General features: G+C 31.9%; 1 protein-coding gene across 1 annotated transcript in view; it reads right to left on the minus strand.

Moving 5' to 3' along the window:
• The window catches only part of LOC136029535 (uncharacterized), a 327,964-nt gene that overhangs the window by 280,794 nt on the left and 24,331 nt on the right, over positions 1-22,839 (minus strand). Inside the window, exons 4-5 of the mRNA XM_065708005.1 lie at positions 22,309-22,508; positions 7,290-7,501 (exon numbers count right to left, since the gene is read on the minus strand). Coding sequence (XP_065564077.1) covers positions 7,290-7,501; positions 22,309-22,508 — 412 coding nt within the window. The remainder of the gene's footprint in view (positions 1-7,289; positions 7,502-22,308; positions 22,509-22,839) is intronic.

Here is a 22,839-nt window from a genome sequence, read left to right on the forward strand (position 1 = left end):
AGATCCGATCACCCGTTCGTAAGTTAAAAATACCTCATTTTTTCTAATTTTTCAGAAATAACCCCCCCCCCAACTACCCCAAAGAGAGCGGATCCGTTCCGTTTATGTCAATCATGTATCTAGGACTTGTGTTTATTTTTCCCACCAAGTTTCATCCCGATCCCTCCACTCTAAGTGTTTTCCAAGTTTTAGGTTTCCCCCTCCCAAATCCCCCCAATGTCACCAGATCCGGTCGGGATTTAAAATAAGAGCTCTAAGACAAGATATCCTTCTAAATATCAAATTTCGTTGAGATCCGATCACCCGTTCGTAAGTTAAAAATACCTCATTTTTTCTAATTTTTCAGAATTACCCCCCCCCCCCAACTACCCCAAAGAGAGCGGATCCATTCCGATTATGTCAATCATGTATCTGGGACATGTGCTTATTTTTCCCATCAAGTTTCATCCCGATTCCTCCACTCTAAGTGTTTTCCAAGATTTTAGGTTTCCCCCCTCCAACTCGCCCCAATGTCATCAGATCCGGTCGGGATTTAAAATAAGAGCTCTAAGACACAATATCATTCCAAACATGAAATTTCATTAAGATATCATCACCCGCTTATAAGTTGAAAATACTTAATTTTTTCTATTTTTTCCTAATTAATCGGCCCCCACCCCCCCCCCCCAGATGGTCAAATCGGGAAAACGATATTTCTAATTTAATCTGGTTCGGTCCCTGATACGCTTGCCAAATTTCATCGTCCTAGCTTACCTGGAAGTGCCTAAAGTAGCAAAACCGGGACCGACAGACCGACAGAATTTGCGATTGCTATATGTCACTTGGTTAATACCAAGCGCCATAAAAACAAGAAAACCATAAGCTCCTCCCGCCCTCCTAAAAAACCGCACGATTTTGTAGAGTCGCCTATTATTTTCGTTATGATACTTCTGTTTTTTTTATCAGTTCCAGGTATTTGAGTTTTGGATTCCACATTTCTCCTTTGTGAAGAGATATTTCCTGAAAATATCATTTTTGAAAAAAAAAGAATTGATCAACACGATAATATTTACAAGACTAAGAGAAATATTAACCTTCCCCAGATGCATCCGATTCATATTCTGACAACTTAAGTGAGTAATATTTATTTCTCATATGAATATATTTAGAATAATTTAATACATATATATATATGTGTACACAGATTTCGACCAATGTCCAACGATGGTTCTCAAAATGAAATATGTGAATTGAGGGGGAATTAAAGACAACCAATCGACCTAAGTATATCACGACAGTTAGTTTTCCAGTACCTTTAGCCAAAAAATGTTTCGATATCAGGTTACATTTGACGTGAAGATCTTATGTAAATATTTAAATAGAAAATATCTTTTTACTAAAATTGTATCAACTGCAGAATCCTATTATCATGATTTCACTAATTCTTAAGAATCTAATATAGCCGATTTAGAACATTTGAACATGGGTAAACATGAGGCGAAGAATATTTGTTATATGGAGCTTTCCTCAAAAACGATTAACGAGCAAAGTTTTATCAAATCAAAGTTGATTTAGTGAAAAACACAGGGGAGATATTTTGATGATCCTATATCTGTACTTACTATCATTATGGCAGCCTATTTCTCTTTTTGTTATAGATCAGACAAAAAATATATAAATTTTTGGTTACCGTAATTTATTTCAAGTTATTGCAATTTGCTTACAATGACATTATTTCAATCAACAATACATATAACATAAAAGCGGTAGAAATACAGTAACACTAGCCATAAAATACAGTAGCACTTGTAGAATGAGGAGCTTTCGTCAAAAACCCATTAAATAGCAAGCAAAGGCGAAGGGAGATGTCGGGGGTCTCTTGCCTGTATTTCCTACAATTATGTCAGCCTTTTCACTTCTTTCAGATGATACCAAAAACATGTAAATTATCGGTTACCGTAATTTCTTTCAAGCTATTACAATTTACTAAAATGGATTTATTTATTTCAATAGTATATTTCATTTAAAGCGGTAAAACCACCGTAAAACTAGCCATTAAACATATTCACGAATCAAGAGCTTTTGTCAAAAACCCATTGATTAGCAAGCAACAGTGAGGGGAGCCATGTTGAGTGTCCCTTGTCTGTACTTGCTATAATTATGTCAGCCTTTTTTCTTTTTTTTCAGACGAAACAAAAAAGTTTGTAAATTATTGTTGAGCTTAATTTCTTTCAAGTAATTGTAATTTGCTTACAATTGCTTTATTAATACATACCAACAATATTTTTCATTTAAAAGCGGTCAAACATAGTAAAACTGGCCATAAAATATACCCTAGTATCTAGAATGACGAGTTTCCGTCCAAAACCCATTGATTCATAAGGAAAGGTGAAGGGGGAAACGTTTAGAGTCTCTTCTCTGTATTTGTTTCAATTATGTCATTCTTTTCATCTTCTTTTTCAGATGAAACAAAAAATATGTAAATTATTGGTTACCATAATTTCTTGCAAGCAATTACAATTTACTTACAATGACTTTATTTCAATCAACAATATATGCCATTTAGAAGCAATAAAAACATAGTAAAACTAGCAGTTAGGTATATTCGCGTATCTAGAATGAGGATCTTTCGTAAAAAAAAACCAAAACCACTGATTAGCAAGCAAAAGTGAGGGGGAAGATTTTAAGGGTCAAGTTCAACTCTCATCTTCATAGAAGGGTTAGTGTCCTACGAACAAACAACAAAAATCTGAGTTCGATCACCTCCAAAAATATTTATTTAGAAAAAAAGTTATATTAAAGAAAAATGAAAAAAGGCAAAACACTCAAACACTCAAGCACTGCAAGAGTTAGTACTCTCAGAAAAACTCCAAAAACCTGAGTTTGGTCAATCCAAAAAATATTAATATCGGAAAGTGTTATAATATATAAAAATGAAAAGACGGTTAAACATTCAAATGTAGAAGGGTTAGTTTTCTAAGAGAAAGCTTCAAATATTTGAGTTTGACCAACCCCCAAAAAATATTATTTTGAAAAAAAATGTGTAATACTAACAAAAAATGAAAAGCCGGTCAAACACTCAAACCCTAGAAGGGTATTTAATTATATTCAATTTTTGCTATACTACTGATAAAATATAATAATTGAATATGATTTAATATTTAGTGGATAGTTCGGTATCAGTATCCAAATTATTATTACTATCTTTACCTTTTCTTTCAAAAGCCTTTAAAATCATACCTTTAACTATTTTTTTTAATTTCTTGTCAAGATCAGCTACTTTAGAATCAAAATAATTAGGTTCAAATAGATCAACCATTTCAGCTTTCAAACCAATAATGATAACGATTTTCTTTCCATATTTAGTTGTAACACATATCATTGCTTTAATCCTGTATTCCATTCCAATGTCTAAATCTTCTTTCCTAATAGTTCGATTATATTTATTCCCCATTTTCATTTCGCTTAAAAGTTTCTCCATTTTTTCTTCAATAACCTTTGGCTTTCTTCCCACATATCTTTCACCGGTGAGAGATTTCTGGGAAGAAATCCAAACATGTGTCAGAAACAATTTGAGTAATGACGCGTTATTTGGTTAGATGGTGTACATAGCCTTAGCATGCTAGGAAACGATGGTTTGAATTTTTAAACTTTTGGAGAATATAGTGCGGAAAGTAAGAATGGTTTTATTTACGTGTTAAACTTTACAGACTTTATGCAATATTTATAAACATTTAGTTTCACTTATCTCATTTTTTTCATGAGGAAAAACTGTAATGTTTTGCGTCGTTCATTTTCTCGTTTAATTATTTTTTCATTGGTCACTTCACCTTATTTGCACTCAGCAAGCAATTCTAAATAGAATGAATAAGCAGTTTTATACTCTATATAAGCAGTTCTGCTATTCTTAGATATTTTTAAAGTATTTCAATCAGAACTGTTTCAAGACTTAAAGAAACAAGCGGTAAGATAGTGATAAGAGATAAGTCTGAAGCACTAAATACACATTTGGATATTAAGAACCCATTACTAACAAATCCGTAATATTTGAAACTTCTACGATACACAAAAAAAATCTATTTTACAATTCTTCTTCCATTAGCGTTTGAAAATAAATTTTAAATAAAATTATGTTGATCCATACCCTTAAAGCTTCTTTTTATACACTAAACACACAAATGACCACAATTCACATGCGTTAAAACTTTGGACTTGAGGAAAATGATAGGCAATTTTTTTTTATTTGAGGTCTGTAAATAGTTGACAATTTCATTTCCAGGATGGATTCCAAAATAATCATAAAATTCTATAAATGAGTACTTGGGATCATTGTAATAACAAGTCCAATGCGTCCCAGGCAATACCATGCAGTTACAATTTGTTGTACCGCATTCTTTTTTCTTTATTTTACTTAGTAAGTTATCTCGAGAAAAAAACCTCAAAAATAAGGAATATGACATAATTAATTCAATATATCAACATTTATCGGCGGTAGCATGTGACTTTTATTTATTCTTCTTGACTTTCCCCGTTTTTTGGAAGAGAGCATTCTATGAATTGTGAAATCTCAGCTTCAACAACTTTTCTGAGTCTTCAACGCTGTTTAGGCAATTTAACCATTTCTACTTGTATTTTCTTATATTAGTTGATAACATGATATTATTATACAGACATATATTTTCTAATTTTCCCTTGCTCAATTTGTTTTGTTTCAAGCATTAGTTTAACAAGTTCTTTACCAACAATAATATTTCTATTCGAATTCGGTAATTTTCTTTTTTCTTATAACATCTGTTTATTTTTACTTTCTGAAGAACAAATAAATGAATTGTGTATTCAAAAAAGACAGCTTTTTATAGATTTCAAATTTATCGAAAAGAGATAAGAACGGTAATCTTGGATGATTTCGAAGTAGATATTTGTAGAATAATTCAATATCACATCCATTATTTTCATTTTTACATTTTTGAATCTAAGTCACCTGTCTTTTATGAAGTAAAAGTTCAACACGTTCTCGTTCTTTCACTTTTGTATGCGTGACTCGTAATTACATTTTTGCTCTACATTGAAACACGTTTTTAATCTTTTGTTTTTGAGATTCTGATAAATATATAGTATACTCTTCTATTTATTAGAGAATTATTTTCATTAATAATAATCTAATATTATTTAGTTTACTTCAACCTTCCTTTCATCATTTTTGAAATATTTCATCGGGATCTTTTTCAAGTATATTAATTATAAGATTTTCGAAATTGTCTAAACGATCAGATAGCTGCACAAAACCCATCGAACATAACAATAACGTTAGAAGATTAACTTTATCTGCACCATTTTTTGTTTGCAACGTTTTCTTATTCTTCTATTTTCTGCAATATCTTCTTTTTTACTTTTAAGGTATTTTTTTATAATAGTCCCTTGTCATCAACTCTAGTCAACATATTGTCAGGTGATTGACAAATTTTAGTATACGTTAGACTTTATACTAAGCGTAATTTTTCTAAGATCCTTAGCAAACATAAGGCAGATGTTATAGATAAATATATTGATAGGCTGTTAAAAAACCCTAATGAGATATGGCGATTCATTCGCAAAATGAATAACGAATGTGAGTCAAATAACTATACCTCACCCTCTGAACATGAATGGGTCAAACATTACACAAGTGAGTTCTCACCCCCTGATACTACTTTACAAGATAAATTTTCCTCAGCGCTGGACATGGCCCTGGGTGATTATGAATCAGGTCCAGGGTTCTTGATAAACCTAAGAAATATTAGTCAATATATTGTGAAACTTAAAAAGAAATATTAACGTGGAATTGACCCAGTTGTGTGGCATGCATTTAGTACAGAGACATTTAAATCTCTTACACAATCTGGGAATACTTTTCCAGATAATATTTAATAGTGGGTTAGTTCCTCATTTTCTTTTGTGTTGGTGTTGTGACCTCTGTGTTTAAGAAAGGAAAAGATAAAAATAAGTGTAGTTCGTGCCGACCTATAATTATTTCACCAGTATTATGTAAATTATTAAAGTTCTTCGCTATTGATGAGATTACCCGAGTTTGTTTTATGCTAATCAGTTTGGCTTTAAATAAAGCCACAGCCGTGAACATATCCACCAAGTTATTGCAAATATTCTGTTAGACGTGGATGAAAATAAGGATACTGTTTTTATGGCTGGTCACGATGTATCACGGGCATTCGATTCGGAGATACATCCTCAGTTACTGTTTAGTGCCAGACTGTTTAGTCTGGTTGAGGGCTTGATAGGTCATCCTGTTTAGGGCTTGATAGGTCAATTCTACGTGTCTACAGACATATGTATAGAAAACTTTAAGTTTTTGTCAAAGTGTCTACTCAAAAATATTTTGTTGTTTCAATAGTTATAATTCGCGCTTGGAAAAGTATTAGGCAAGGCGGGGAATCATCGCCTCCATTTTATAATAACAGTGTGCTAGAGACTCAGAAGAAAGCTCAGACATCGTTTTTTTTATTTATAACGCGTTTTCTGTGCCCCATTTGTTAGCTTTGTCACCTTTTTGAAACGTTTTTAGTTCTTCAGATAAAGGAGCTTGTCGGTCATTTTTATTTTTTTTTTCGTTACGCTAAGTTCCTACTGGGTGTACCTATGTGAGCCAAAAACGGGCTTATGGTTTCTGTATATGGAGCTGTCGATCCGTTTGCTGTTTTCGCGGAGTGTAGGTTACGCTTTAAGCAGATTTTGGATACTTCAAAAAGTTTATTTAGTGCCTTTTTATAAATGTTTTTCCTATTGTCTTTGCCTTTTGTTTCCTTATTTTTTCCCTTGTATGCTCCATTTTGATACCATTGTGTGTTTATTGGGTTAATAAAGCCGTCCTGGCCGAGTGGGTTGGTGCGCTGGATTCGGGATCTCTTGTCTGAGAGGACGCGGGTTCGAATCCCGGTGTACCCAATTCTTCAGTTTGGGACGGGGGTCAGTGGCGTGACTCGCTTAGTCAGTGGCGTGACTCGCTCAGTCGCTTAGCCAGAGTCGACCCAGCTCTAAATGGGTACCTGGAGAAATCTGGGGAAGGTAAACAGGAAAGGTGTGCGAAAGCACAGGATGGCTGGCCCCCAACCCCCCATTGCACTTCCTGGCTGAAGGGCCAAGAAACGGAGATCAGCACCGCCGGTACGGACTGTAAAGTCTAATGCCGTATCCTTTACCTTTTTTTTATTGGGTTAATAAGTTTCATTCATTCATTCATTGATAACGCATTCCACTCAAATTTTTCAAGTGGATAAGGAGACAAACCTACTTACTTGATAGAATAGAATCTTTGCCTTTAACCGTTGTAGATAGTTGGCCCTGAACTTTTTGAAAGTCTTCTCTAAAAGAATTCTCAACCTCCACCGCTTGATCCGAAGCACCCTCATTTTTCAGCAGAGTACTTTGAGGAGAAGACCCCATTAAAGTCGTTTCTTTGTGATCTAAAACTTCTTGTAAGTCACGATATCTTTCCTTCAGCATTAAAATTTCTTCTGTGTGTCTGGAACTGAAAGATGAAGGGCTCTAATAATTCTTATTTTATCACTATTTCCCAGTTGTAAGAAAATTGACGATTTAAATAGAAGAAAAAAAATCAGAGTTATACTAAAAAAAAAGCCGTCTGAATATTAGTAATATAGAACCACTGAAAACCAAGTATATAAAAAAATTTCTTTCGTAATTAAAACATTGAAAAACTGCAATGAAAATTACAGTGAAACAGAATTTAAATTGTTGAATTTTCTGCAATTAATATTGTTATGTTCTCCTGTTTATAGTGACTTTTCTTCGGTTTAAGTTTGACTTGAATGTTCAATTTAATTTTCATTCGTTCTAAGATTTATTTGTTCATTTGGATTACTACCTGTTATATGTATATTTTCTACGATTGTTTATTTAATTTTGGATTGTTTTGGGTTTCTTTTATTCTTAGTAGTATTTTCTGGTCCTTTTGAGTTTGAACTATTATAGAAATTTATTGGCTTCAAATTTCAAGGTCTGTTTTAGGTTTCAGATCATCCTAAAAATAAAATAAAAAACAAAATGCATGGCCACAATACTCACCTCTGAGCATCGCTTACAGAGAAGAACAGTTAGAACAAACTGTCGATTTTAAATACCTAGGAACAAAAATTGGAGATGCAGGATATGGCACAAAAGCCAGATCCTGAAGATTCTCTCTACGGCTGAACTTGTGACTCTTTAATAGCAACGTGATTCCAGCTCTGCTTGACGCAGCCGGAATCTAGCACATGGACCGAAAGAATAATCAAGTGAAACTTCCAGTGAGCAGAAATTACCATAGAATAAATTAACGTTATATAAAATAATACCATTACATAAAATGTTCTATGAAATTACACATTACCACTATATAAAATAGTATTACCATTAAATAAAAGCGGGACTATTTCTCTCTTATATCATTTAAATGCTATAGCATTATTTCTATTCAACAGAAAATTATTTGTATTTCGAGCAAGATGTTTTTATTTGTCATAACATGAGCAGCAAACCCAGGAAAACACTAACTCAAACCCACTAAAACCCTCAAATGTTGTTTCTACTTAGCTGAAAACACCAAACACCAAGAATATGTGAAGAGAAAAATATTTCTTAGAATACTTACCATTTGGCTTTACTATTTTAAAAGACCGATTTTATGGAACATTTTAATTTTACATTTATTTTGGACACGGAAACATTCAATTTTCTAAAATATGTCACTTTTTCTGATTTTTTTTCTTCCCCCACCCCCTTGTAAATCATTTTCAAGATAAGACCGTAGCTTGCCTTTTACTGAAAACACAAACACATTTCCTGATCAATCTACCTTTCCCCTTGAAAAAAATCAATACAGAGGCGTACAACAACAAAATTGATATCTAAGGTGAGGTATAGACCACCGTGATTATGAAAATCCCATTATTTGAAATTCAAGTTAAAGCTTAGTTCTTTTGGGTTGAGGTTGATTTTGAGGAGGTGAAATTCGTGTTTCCATATAAAGGCATGCAACAACAAAATTGATGTCTACAATGGGGTACTAAATCAAGGTGATTATGAAAATCACCTTTATTTCTATGTAAATTTAAAACTTTCCTTTTTTTTAGGTTCGACAATGAATATATAGCAAACTACTATTCATCACCATGATTTTTATAATCACCATGATTTAGTACCTATTCTAGACGTCAATTTTGCTGATGTACGCCTTTCAATGGAAACACGAATTTCACCTCCTCAAAATCAACCTCAACCTCAAAAACTAAGTTTGAATTTTACGTTCAAACACGGTGAGTTTCAAATTTGTACCCTATTCCAGATGTCATTTTTGTTGATGTACGCATTTCCATGGAAAAACGAATTTCACCTCCTTAAAATCAACCTCAGCCTAAAAACCTAAGTTTCAGTTTTAGGTTAAAATAAAGGTGATTTTCATAATCCCTATGATTTAGTACCCAATTCTAGTCATCAACTTGGTTGATTTACGCCTTTCTATGGAAACACGAATTTCACCTCCTCAAAATCAACCTGAATCTCAAAAATAAATTTTAATTTTGCATTGAGGTAAAAGTGATTTTTTTATAATCACCATGATTTAGAACCCAATTCTAGACGTCAATTTTGTTGATTTACGCCTTTCTATGGAAACACCGATTTCACCTACTCAAAATCAACCTCAACCTCAAAACCTAAGTTTTAATTCTACGTTTAAGTAAAGAAGATTAGCACCCTATTCTAGACGTCAATTTTGTTGGTGTACACCTTTCTATGTAAACAAGAACTTCACCTTCTCAAAATCAACCACAACCTCAAAACCTAAATTTTAATTTTACGTTTAAGTAAAGGCGATTTTCATAATCACCATGATTTAGTGGCCTATTCTAGACGTCAATTTTGTTGATGTATGCCTTTCTAAGGAAACAAAAACTCCACCTACCCAAAATCAACGTCAACCTCATAACCTAAGTTTTAATTTTACATTCAAATAAAGGTGATTTTAATAATCAGCGTGATATATTACCCAAGTCTAGACGTCAATTTTGTTGATGTACGCCTTTCTATGGAGACAAGAACTTCACCTCATCAAAATGAACCTGAACACCAAAACCTAAGTTTTAATTTTACGTTCAAGTAAAGGTGAATTTCATATTCACCATGATTTAGTATCCTATTCTAGACGTCAACTTTGCTGATGTGCGGCTTTCTATGAAAACGAGAACTTCACCTCCTCAAAATCAACCTCAACCTCAAAACCAAAGTTTTAATTTTACGTTCAAATAAAAGTGATTTTCATAATCACCATGATTTAGTACCCTGTAATGGCCGTCAATTTGGTTGATGTTCGCCTTTCTACGGAAACACGAATTTCACCTCAAAATCAACCTCAACCTCACAGCACAATTTCTAATTTTACGTTCAAATAAAGGTGATTTTCATAATCACCGTAATATAGTACCCAATTCTAGTTATCGATTTTGTTGTTGTATGCCTTTATATGGAAGCAAAAATTTCATGTCTTTAAAATCAACCTCAACCTCAAAAGACCGAGTTTTAATTTTACGTTCAAATACGGGTGATTTTCATAGTCACCATGATTTGTACCATATTCTAGACGTCAACTTTGCTGATGTACGGCTTTCTATGGAAACGGGATCTTCACCTCCTCAAAATCAATCTCAACCTCAAAACCTAAGTTTTAATTTTACGTTCATATAAAGATGATTTTCATAATCACCATGATTTAGTACCCTACAATGGCCGTCAATTTGGTTGATGTTCGCCTTTCTACGGAAACATGAATTTCACCTCAAAATCAACCTCAACCTCAAAACCTAATTTTTAATTTTACGTTCAAATAAAGGTGATTTTCATAATTGCCGTGATATAGTACCCAATTCGAGTTATCAATTTTACGTGTTTCTTCAGTTATTGAAGAATTGAATTTGCATGATAAATAGGCTTAAAAACCAGGGAATGAATTTTAATTTGTGAAGTCAAACAGATACCAGACTTTCGTTATCCGAAGGCAACTTTCCAGTGTTTCGTTAGTAAAGAGCAGCTTACAAAGTTTTTCTGTATTTGTTTGTTCGGAGAATGGTCTTAGAAACTTGGGAGGAACTCATTCAGTAGGAAATTCCTCTGCCTTTTTTAAGGGTAGGAGATGACTCTATGACCACCAGATCTTCTCGGGATCTCTCGTGCCTGATTAATATAATAGGATACATAGTTGATAGAATAAATTGATATTAAATTATTGAATTTAGTGTTTTATTTTGATTGGGGTGTGTTAAGGAAGGAGTTAAGTGTTAAGTGTTGGGTTAGCGGTAGGATATACAAATAGTCCAGAAAAGGAACGATTTGACCCGGAACTAATTGCAAAAGAAATGATTCTTTGGCAAAACTGCTCAGAAAAATGTGGCATTCCAAATTTGCAATTTTTGCTCATCTAGCTATTTCACAAATCTATCTTTTTTAGGTTTAGTTTGATTTTGAGAAGGTAAAGTTTTATTTCTATATAAAGGTGTACAACAGCAAAACTGATGGCTAGGATTGGGTAATAATGACGCTGATTATGAAAATTAATTTTTTTTGAACGTAAAATTAAAACTCGGTCTTTTGAGGTTGAGGTTGATTTTAAAGATATGAAATTTTTGCTTCCATATAAAGGCGTACAACAACAAAATTGATAACTCGAAATGGGTACTATATCACGGCAATTATGAAAATCACCTTTATTTGAAAGTAAAATTAAAAATTAGGTTTTGAGGTTGAGGTTGATTTTGAGGTGAAATTCAAGTTTCCGTAGAAAGGCGAGCATCAACCAAACTAAAGGCCATTATAGGGTTGTAAATCATGGTGATTATGAAAATCACCTTTATTTGAACGTAAAATTAAAACTTAGGTTTTGAGGTTGAGGTTGATTTTGAGGAGGTGAAGTTCTCGTTTCCATAGAAAGCCGTACATCAGCAAAGTTGACGTCTAGAATAGAGTACTAAATCATGGTGATTATGAAAATCACCTTTATTTGAACGTAAAATTAAAACTTAGGTTTTGAGGTTGAGATTGATTTTGAGGAGGTGAAGTTCTCGTTTCCATAGAAAGCCGTACATCAGCAAAGTTGACGTCTAGAATAGGGTACTAAATCATGGTGACTATGAAAATCATCTTTATTTGAACGTAAAATTAAAACTCCGTCTTTTGAGGGTGAGGTTGATTTTAAAGATATGAAATTTTTGCTTCCATATAAAGGCGTACAACAATAAAATTGATAACTCGAATTGGGTACTATATCACGGTGATTATGAAAATCATCTTTATTTGAACGTAAAATTAAAAATTAGGTTTTGAGGTTGAGGTTGATTTTGAGGTGAAATTCATGTTTCCGTAGAAAGGGGAATATCAACCAAATTGACGGCCATTGTAGGGTACTAAATCATGGTGATTATGAAAATCACCTTTATATGAACGTAAAATTAAAACTTAGGTTTTGAGGTTGAGATTTATTTTGAGGAGGTGAAGATCCCGTTTCCATAGAAAGCCGTACATCAGCAAAGTTGACGTCTAGAATATGGTACTAAATCATGGTGACTATGAAAATTACCTTTATTTGAACGTAAAATTAAAACTCCGTCTTTTAAGGGTGAGGTTGATTTTAAAGATATGAAATTTTTGCTTCCATATAAAGGCGTACAACAACACAAATGAAAAGTCCATTTACGCTATTAATTTTTTTTTTACTCTGACGGTACAAGCTGTTTCCAAGATCTTACAAATATTTCATTTTGATAACTTCGATATATGGTGTCTTTTAATTTACTCTGCATCCTGCTCCTAAGTCAAAATTCGACGTCCATGTGGCTCGCGAACACCATTCAAAAATCAAACTCGATTCATCAAACCACACCTGAGATAACGAAGATAAGCCATTTTGATATCCGGGGTACACAGTGTCTTTCAGTTTACGTCATACGCGTGGGCAATTAGCCCACGCAGCACTTTCCCAAAGGGTATCCGGTCAAAAATTTTAGATAGTCATTTTGTCAAAAATAGTTCAAAGTCTAAATCAATATGTTTCTGGGTTTGGACCCCCACCCCGGGGAAATGGCTTTGAGCTACGGAACTTGCTTATTATTACCTTGATACTTTGTTTACCTGTATACCTTGTTAACTTGGATGCTTTCTTTACTTTGATAATGACTTTGATACAATTATTATGTGAAAAAAAAATTTGAAAAAAAAATATTTTTGAAATAAGGCATTTACTCAAAACTTAAAACTTTTTGCAATCGAAAACGAACAAAAATTAATTTAAGAAGACTCTGAAAAAAAAACAGTTTTTCAAAGAAAAGTAAAGGCCATATTAAACTTAAGATCAGCAGATACAAATACCTGGTAAAATTCGAACTAGGAACGACAAGAAATTACTATTAAAGGATACATCAAACCCAAAACCAACAGAAATTAAATAAACAATCATAGCAAAAAAACGTACAATAAGTACTAATATAAATATCTAAATTACAAGAAATTATTATTAAAGAATCAATGAAACCCAAAACCAACAGAAATTTAACAAACAATTATAGCAAACAAACATACTATAGGTACTAATATAAAGGAATAAATAAATCTTAAGACGAGTGAAACTCAAATTGAATATGCAAATCAAGTTTGAAACGAACAAAGTCACTACAAACATCAGTCTGGGTTTTGCCTCCTTCTCTCAAAGTGAAAGTCTATTAACTTACTGCGTCATTACCGCTTTACTGAAAACTATATGTCTCTTGAACAGTGTTGGAAAGTACACATAAAATCAAAATGAATATTCGATATATATATATATATATATATATATATATATATATATATATATATATATATATATATATATATATATATATATATATATATATAAATTATTTTTAATTATAATTTAATACTAAAAAGACTAGATAGTGATATAAATTGGAAACCGGTTTGTAATTGTAAGCAACTTGGCCCATTTATAAATCCTACTTACAAACATGTTATAACAGGGGACTTGTCAATAATAAAGCAAGATGATCTTCAAATTATAATGAATAAAGGGGCTAATTTCCGTCTTTCTCATCATCTGAAACCATCGAGTGTTCTTGATGGCTTGGAAAATGATTTTGATTTATTTATTGATAAGTGGTGTAAGAAAGAGAATAAAAATAAAGAGAGTTTTCAAAGTTGGAAGAATTTAATCATTAGTAGAATAAGAAATAAAATATATTCTAACTTAAAAAATAGTAACACTAAGTCATTATTTTATAATGCGAAGATTAAACAAGCAATTGCTAATCTAAAGAATGAATTTGTAATTGTGCCAGTGGATAAAGCTAATAATAATTTTGCCATAATTTGTCAGAAGCTGTATTGTGATATCTTAAAAAGGGACTTATGCACAACTAATGTTTACGAAAAGGTAAATATAGAGGATGAGAATTTAATTGAAAAGACTGAAGAAATACTTTTTAAAAATTTTAATATGAAAATAAATGACAATGATAAAAAATTCCCTTTCCTATATTGGACTGTAAAATTTCATAAGAATCCCCCTAAACCACGGTTTATTGCTGGAGCAGCTAAATGTCCAACCCGCATTGCTGCTACTGACCTCTCTTTAATTTTAAAGGAAATTGTAAATAAACTTTAAACCTATTGTTCTGGTATTAAAAAATTTTCGAATTTTAATCCATATTGGAGTGTTAATAATTCACTGCAGGTGATAGATTCTTTAACAATGGTTTCAGCTAAAAGAATTGAGTCTTTCGATTTTGCGACAATGTATACTAATTTATCACTTAATGTAGTGTTTGATAATTTAAAAACTGTTATCAAGAAATCTTTCCTCTTATCTAGTAAAAGGTTCTTAAAATACTTATATAAGATTTGGGGGTGATTTGTACAAGCAAATTGTGGGAATTCCCGTGGGGGGGGAATGCCAGCCCATTTATAGCTGTCTTGTTTTTAAGTCAACTAGAATATAAATATATGATGGATAAGAATAATCCAATTAATTTAAAACATGCTTTGTCAAATAATAAGATATTTAGATGATATTTTGGTCTTAAATTGTAAGGATTTCATTGATATTTCTAAAAATATATATCCATCAGAGCTTATTCTTGAGCCTAGTCATGGCGCTGGTCATGAAGATCATTTCTTAGATTTAAATATTAATATTTGTGATAATAATAAATTAAGTTTTAAAATGTATAATAAAACGGATGATTTTGATTTTGAAGTGATTAGTTTCCCATTCCCTGAAAGTAATATACACTCAAATATCACATATTCAGCGTTTTTCTCACAGTTACTTCGTTATGCAAGGATTTGTAGTAATTATATTGATTTTAAAAATAGATGTAAAATCTTAAGCCAAAAATTGATATCAAGAGGTTTTTCTGCAAATAAATTAACTTGGCAATTTAAAAAATTTAGTTTTCATTATAACGAACTTTTAAATAAATATCAAAAGAATTATCTAGAAATACTTAAAGAAATTTTCAACTAATTTCGGAGGTTCGAGAAATGTTGTCGCAGCGCCATTTATTTTGAATTGAGTTTCTAATTGAGCGGATTTTCTTAAAAATTAGCCACATGGTAAAGATGAATTCTATAATTGTTTAGTTCATTCAGGTTTTTTGCAATGTGTTAATATTTGTGATTTGGTAAAATTTATAATATTTAGTTTACCTATTGTTGCTAAAGGGAGGGATATATTAACAGGATAAGCTTGTTTTGGTTTTACTTGGTTGTTTTACATTTGCTGTTTTTTTTTTTCTTTCATAGGCATGTATTTTGGGGGTGATACCTGACGCGGGGATGCCATGGATATTCTGTGGTAGCCACAACACTGTGCTGGGTAGAGAATTTAGAGTGGCGAAACCCTATATAGGCCAGTGTATTCTCCTGATGAGCCCTTATGTTGGGTGTTGCCTCTGAATTATTTGTCTATATTATTTTTTCTATTGTTTGGTAAATGACGACTTATACTTATTGACGACATGACTGCCTGTCCATGGATTATTCTTTATGGTTGATTGTGTGCGGCTATGCTGTTTGACCTATGTGATTGTATGGATGAGTAGGGTTGAGGCCTCATTCAAGTGCTGGTCTATATTAATCACTAATTTAGGAAAACAGTCTTCCTTTTCTCCTTCTGTCTCTCTTTTCTTTTTTTTTGTGTTTGTGCTGTTGCATTGGTGATTTCTCTTTTCATGATATATATATACATATATATATATATATATATATATATATATACATATATATATATATATATATATGTATATATATGTATATATATGTATATATATATATATATATATATATATATATATATATATATATATATATATATATATATATATATATATATGTGTATATATATATATATATATATATATATATCTATATATATAAAAATAAGTTGTCTGTGGATGGATGGATGGATGGATGTGTGGATGGATGTGTCAGGTGACGTCACCTGAAAAAACTGGATTAGGTGACGTCAAAACTGAAAAAACTAAAAAAAGGCAAAAACTACAAAAAAAACTAAAAACTAATAAAAAAAATAAAAAAGCTAAAAAACTAAAAAAACTATAAAGGTAAAAACCAATAAAAAACTAAAAAAAAAACTGAAAAAACTAAAAAAAGGCAAAAACTACAAAAAAAAAACTAAAAACTAATAAAAAAAGTAAAAAAGCTAAAAAACTAAAAAAACTAAAAAAACTAAAAAAAGGTAAAAAACTAAAAAAAATAAAAAATAAAAAAAAACTAAAAAAAAGGAAAAAACTGAAAAATAAGCTAAAATAAAGGTAAAAACCAATAAAAAACTAAAAAAAAAAAGGAAAAAACTAATAAATGACGACACTCAAAGAGAAAGCGACCAGGACAAAAAACTAAAAAAAAAGGCAAAAACTACAAAAAAACTAAAAACTAATAAAAAAAATAAAAAAACTAAAAAAACTAAAAAAAGGTAAAAAACTAAAAAAACTAAAAACTAAAAAAAAACTAAAAAAGGTAAAAACTAAAAGAACTAAAAAAGAAAAAAATAAATGACGACACTCAAAGAGAAAGCGACCAGGACAAAAGGAATGTTCGATTAGCAATCAACAAAGCACCGGGACACAGGGAGTATAAATGACGACCAGGACACAAGTAAAAAAAAAAATTAACAAAACTAAAAAGAAGGTAAAAACTACAAAAAAACTAAAAAGAAAAAAAAACTAAAAACTAATAAAAAAACTAAAAAATCTAAAAATCTAAATAAACTAAAAAAGAAAAAAAAAGGAAAAAAATAAAGGAGAAAAACAAAACTAAAAAACGAATGTATATACAGACCGGTACACCGGGATACAAATGACGACCGGGACACAGGGAATATAAATAACGACCGGGACACAGGGACACAACTACAACGGGGACACCGGGGGAAACAGGGGGATATAAATGACGACCGGGACAAAAAAACTAAAAAATCTATTTATATGCAAAGACAATGGGACAGCAAAGAATGTTGTATATTCGCAAGTTTTACGTAGTTAAAACCATATATATATATATATATCTATATTCACAGGTGGGACATAGGGACACAACTACAATGGCGCGTAACTATTATGGCGCGTAACGACTTACGCGCGCGGGGGGGCTTGCAAACCAATAAAAAACTAAAAAAAAAACTGAAAAAACTAAAAAAAGGCAAAAACTACAAAAAAAAACTAAGTGGATCTGTGGATCGTGGATCAGGTGACGTCACCTGAAAAAACTGGATCAGGTGACGTCAAAACTGAAAAAACTAAAAAAAGGCAAAAACTACAAAAAAAACTAAAAACTAATAAAAAAGCTAAAAAACTAAAAAAAACTAAAAAAAAGGCAAAAACTACAAAAAAACTAAAAACTAATAAAAAAAATAAAAAAGCTAAAAAACTAAAAAAACTAAAAAAAGGTAAAAAACTAAAAAAACTAAAAACTAAAAAAAAACTAAAAAAGGTAAAAACTAAAAGAACTAAAAAAGAAAAAAATAAATGACGACACTCAAAGAGAAAGCGACCAGGACAAAAGGAATGTTCGATTAGCAATCAACAAAGCACCGGGACACAGGGAGTATAAATGACGACCAGGACACAAGTAAAAAAAAAAATTAACAAAACTAAAAAGAAGGTAAAAACTACAAAAAAACTAAAAAGAAAAAAAAACTAAAAACTAATAAAAAAACTAAAAAATCTAAAAATCTAAATAAACTAAAAAAGAAAAAAAAAGGAAAAAAATAAAGGAGAAAAACAAAACTAAAAAACGAATGTATATACAGACCGGTACACCGGGATACAAATGACGACCGGGACACAGGGAATATAAATAACGACCGGGACACAGGGACACAACTACAACGAGGACACCGGGGGAAACAGGGGGATATAAATGACGACCAGGACAAAAGGAATGTTCGATTAGCAATCAACAAAGCACCGGGACACAGGGAGTATAAATGACGACCAGGACACAAGTAAAAAAAAAAATTAACAAAACTAAAAAGAAGGTAAAAACTACAAAAAAACTAAAAAGAAAAAAAAACTAAAAACTAATAAAAAAACTAAAAAATCTAAAAATCTAAATAAACTAAAAAAGAAAAAAAAAGGAAAAAAATAAAGGAGAAAAACAAAACTAAAAAACGAATGTATATACAGACCGGTACACCGGGATACAAATGACGACCGGGACACAGGGAATATAAATAACGACCGGGACACAGGGACACAACTACAACGAGGACACCGGGGGAAACAGGGGTATATAAATGACGACCGGGACAAAAAAACTAAAAAGAAATAAAAACTAAAAACTAATAAAAAAAACTAAAAAATCTAAAAATCTAAATAAGCTAAAAAAGAAAAAAAAAGGAAAAAAATAAAGGAGAAAAACAAAACTAAAAAACGAATGTATATACAGACCGGGACACCGGGATACAAATGATGACCGGGACCCGGGACACAGGGAATATAAATGACGACCGGGACACAGGGACACAACTACAACGGGGACACCGGGGGAAACAGGGGGATAACCTGACAATCTATTTATATGCAAAGACAATGGGACAGCAAAGAATGTTGTATATTCGCAAGTTTTACGTAGTTAAAACCATATATATATATATATCTATATTCACAGGTGGGACATAGGGACACAACTACAATGGCGCGTAACTATTATGGCGCGTAACGACTTACGCGCGCGGGGGGGCTTGGGGGGGGCGCGAAGCGCCCCCACCAACTAGGTGTTGGGGTGGCGCGAAGCGCCACCCCAACAGCTAGTATATATATATATATATATATATATATATATATATATATATATATATATATATATATATATCAATTATTGAAAGATAATCGGTTCAAGATTTTATTTCGCTACAATTTTTATTTTCATTTTCAATGTTGTAATAACTGGGAAAAAAATATTTGTAATATAATCCATTTTCAGTGAAAGCGCTTTAGACTTTTACAGCTAAGGAAGGGGCACAATCCAAACTCTTGTTTGTACTGAAACTATATTTGTCTTGAAGAGTCTAGGAAAGAACTTATAAAATTAAACTGAATATTTGATATATTAATTGCTCATATATTAATAGCTAATTGCTTTAGCAATTATTATATATTAATTACTGATGGCTGATCACTTCAAAATTTAATTCTACTCTAATTTTTATGTGTTATTTTTAATGTTGCAAAGAGTACAAAAGGAACTATTTGCAATATAATTCGTTTTCACTGTATTTGCATATTCAGTTACAGTTTCACTCGTTTTAAAATTTATTTATTCATTTATATTAGTACATATTGTATGTTTGTTTGCAATGATTGTTTATTTAATTTCTGTTCGTTTTGGGTTTCATTTACCCTTTGATAACGATTTCTTGTCGTTTCTAGTTCGAATTTTAACAGGTATTTGTATCTGCTGATCTTAAGTTTAATATGACCTTTACTTTTCTTTGAAAAACATCTTTTTCGGAAAGATTTTTTTAAATTAATAAATAAAAAGAGTGCAAGTGTATCCAGGTAGTCACAGAGCATAGATAGGATCTTTGGGGAATGATCTTAACTTTTATTTGTCAGTTCAACTTCAGGAGTTATTGAATTAAAAAATACTGTTTCTGTCAGGATTAAGAATTGCAGAGAAAGTTTCTGCAGCATACAAATAGCAACCGTAAAAAAGACTATGTCAATAAAAAACGAACAAAAATTAATTTAAAAAGCTTTTTCCACAAAACAAGAGCTCCATTGAGCCACAAATGAGCAGAAATAATGTCAAATAATCTTCCAAGCATAAAACTACCACAAAGCGCTATCAATAGATAAATGAAATTCAAAACGAGCAGAAATTAACATAAATAGGGGTGATAACCCCGTGCTTCTCAAGACTAGAACATAATTAGCGTTTTATTGGAAAAAAAAGTAAATTTTAAATGTTTTGACTTTTCTGCTCCCATTAATAAAAAATTATGAAAACTCTAATGAATAAATATCAGCACATGACAATCAAACGTACAATCCATGGTTCTTTTTTTTTTTAGTAAAGCACATTTTAAGTTCTGATCTTGAAAAGGAATGGGGGTTATCATTCCAGTTAATGTTAATTTCTGCTCGTTTTGGGTTTGACTTGGTTATTTATTGTAATTTCTGTTCGTTTTGGGTTTCACTTATTTTTTGAAAGTAGTTTGTGGAATTTTTACGCTTGGAAGATTATTTGACTTTACTTCTGCTCATTTTTGGCTAAATGGAGCTCTTATGTCTCTAATTACATTTTATTAAGTTGTTAAGACTTACAACTGGGCATCAGGAGTAAATTTAGCTCTTCATCGTTAGTAAATTCAAATTACTTCAGCTTGAACTTATCTTACTTTTGAACAGATGTGAGATATTTTAGTTTTAATTGAAGCAAAACAAATTAAAAGCAAATTTCAAAAGCGAGTAACATTTGACCCTGTACGAAATATACAACGTCAGGTGGTTGATTGCAAAAGAGACAGACATAAAAATATAGTGCCGATCTTCTAACGTCATTAATCGATTTGAAATTATTCGTTTTTATTACGGTGGTCGACATGTTGTGTCGACATGTAACTTTACATCTGGCGGGAAATCTCTATATGAGTAGTTTAAAAATTTAACTTATCGGAAAAAATACACAAGAAATGCACGTGGCCTTTTTATACCCCATTTTGGCAAAAAAAATTTTAACTTTCTATTTTACTTTGCCATTCTCTTATCCGGTTTATCAAATTAAATATTACTTTGGGTGAAATCATACAAGGAGGGAAAGTTTTAATCAATCTATTTAAAGATTGATCTCAGTCTATCCCCTAAAGTTCATTGCTCATACATAGCCAATTTTTTTTTTACCTCAGAAAATTTTCCAAAAGTGATTTCAAGAGATGAGGGCAAATTGTTAGAAAATTATTGATATCCATAGGATTATAACCTAGAGTTTGCAAAACGTCAGTGCTTATAAGTCTTTTTTGTTACTGATAATATATTTATAGAACCGTATAAGGGCCTATTTAATCAGAGAACGTGTGTATAAAGGGGTAATGGTGAATAGGGGTGATTTGAGACGTCCTAGCCGAGTGGTTAGCGCTTCAGACTTAAGATCCTGAGCTCAAGGGTTTAATTCCTGGTGTCACTGGCTATTTGGTTTGGAACGGGGGTTAATGGTGGGACTCGTAAGCTCAACCAGAGTCACCCTAGCTCTAAAATGGGTAGCAGGAGGGGGAAAAACACCGGAAGCGTCCACGATTCGCATTGCACTCCCAACCAAAGGCATGAAAACAGGTGATGCAGGTACCTGCACAACGCAGACCAGTGGTGAACATGCAAAAGAGTTTTTTACGTAAGTTTGATTTTACTCAAGCAAAACTCAAGTATTCGCGGCTCTGACAAACCCAATTACCCTACATGGGTAAAATAATATATTGATTGGTACAATTATCTTACCAGTACATTTTCAGAAGGTCACTAATGGAAATGATAGACTTAGTAATTGAATTTGAGTTTTTTCTTCCTAATGCAAAAAACATTCATCGAACAAGAGTAAAACTGACAACAAATTTTTTAAGCCTTTGTAAATCATCTTCTGTGAATGCACTATATAACTTTTTTTCATTCACAGGTATTTATTTTCACCCTCGACCTGTTTAAAATCATAATTTCCCATCGAATATAGTAAATTTTGAGCTATAGTTGCTCAAAGATAATAGGCGCAAATACGTGTTATTACCTTTGACTCTCCAACTTCATTAGTTCATCTTTTGTTACTTCTAGCTCAGTTAGAGCTCTTCGTAAGAGCGTCTCTATAGCCTGCTGCTCTGAAGGCGTAGATTTAAAACGTTGCTGTTTATCTGACTCGGCTGCTTTATCATAGCTGAAGCAATGACAGGAGTGAGGAATCTGATTTTCAAAGGCTGGATAAAGTTTATTCTGTAAAAAAGAAAATTGAGTAAGTATGGAGGATTTTATTTCAAGAGGTGCCTAAGCTTATTAAGAATGAGAAGTTAACAAATAAGGAAATTCAACAAACAACTATAGTAAAAAAACAAAAATTCTTAAACATGGACGTTTTTGATAGGAGGGAGGGCTGAAGAATCCTCCTTTTTGTTTACATACCAGTTCCAGTAAATCCTTTTTTCAAAGGGCCAGCCAAGAATACACTAACGATCCAATTTTCCATTTTCCCCACATCCAACTCACCAACATTCATGTTGGCGAACTGTATATAAAAAATACAGAATGTTTGCCTTTTGGACCTGAT

Source organism: Artemia franciscana, chromosome 7 (genome assembly GCF_032884065.1).
Source record: "Artemia franciscana chromosome 7, ASM3288406v1, whole genome shotgun sequence".
Lineage (NCBI taxonomy): Eukaryota > Metazoa > Arthropoda > Branchiopoda > Anostraca > Artemiidae > Artemia > Artemia franciscana.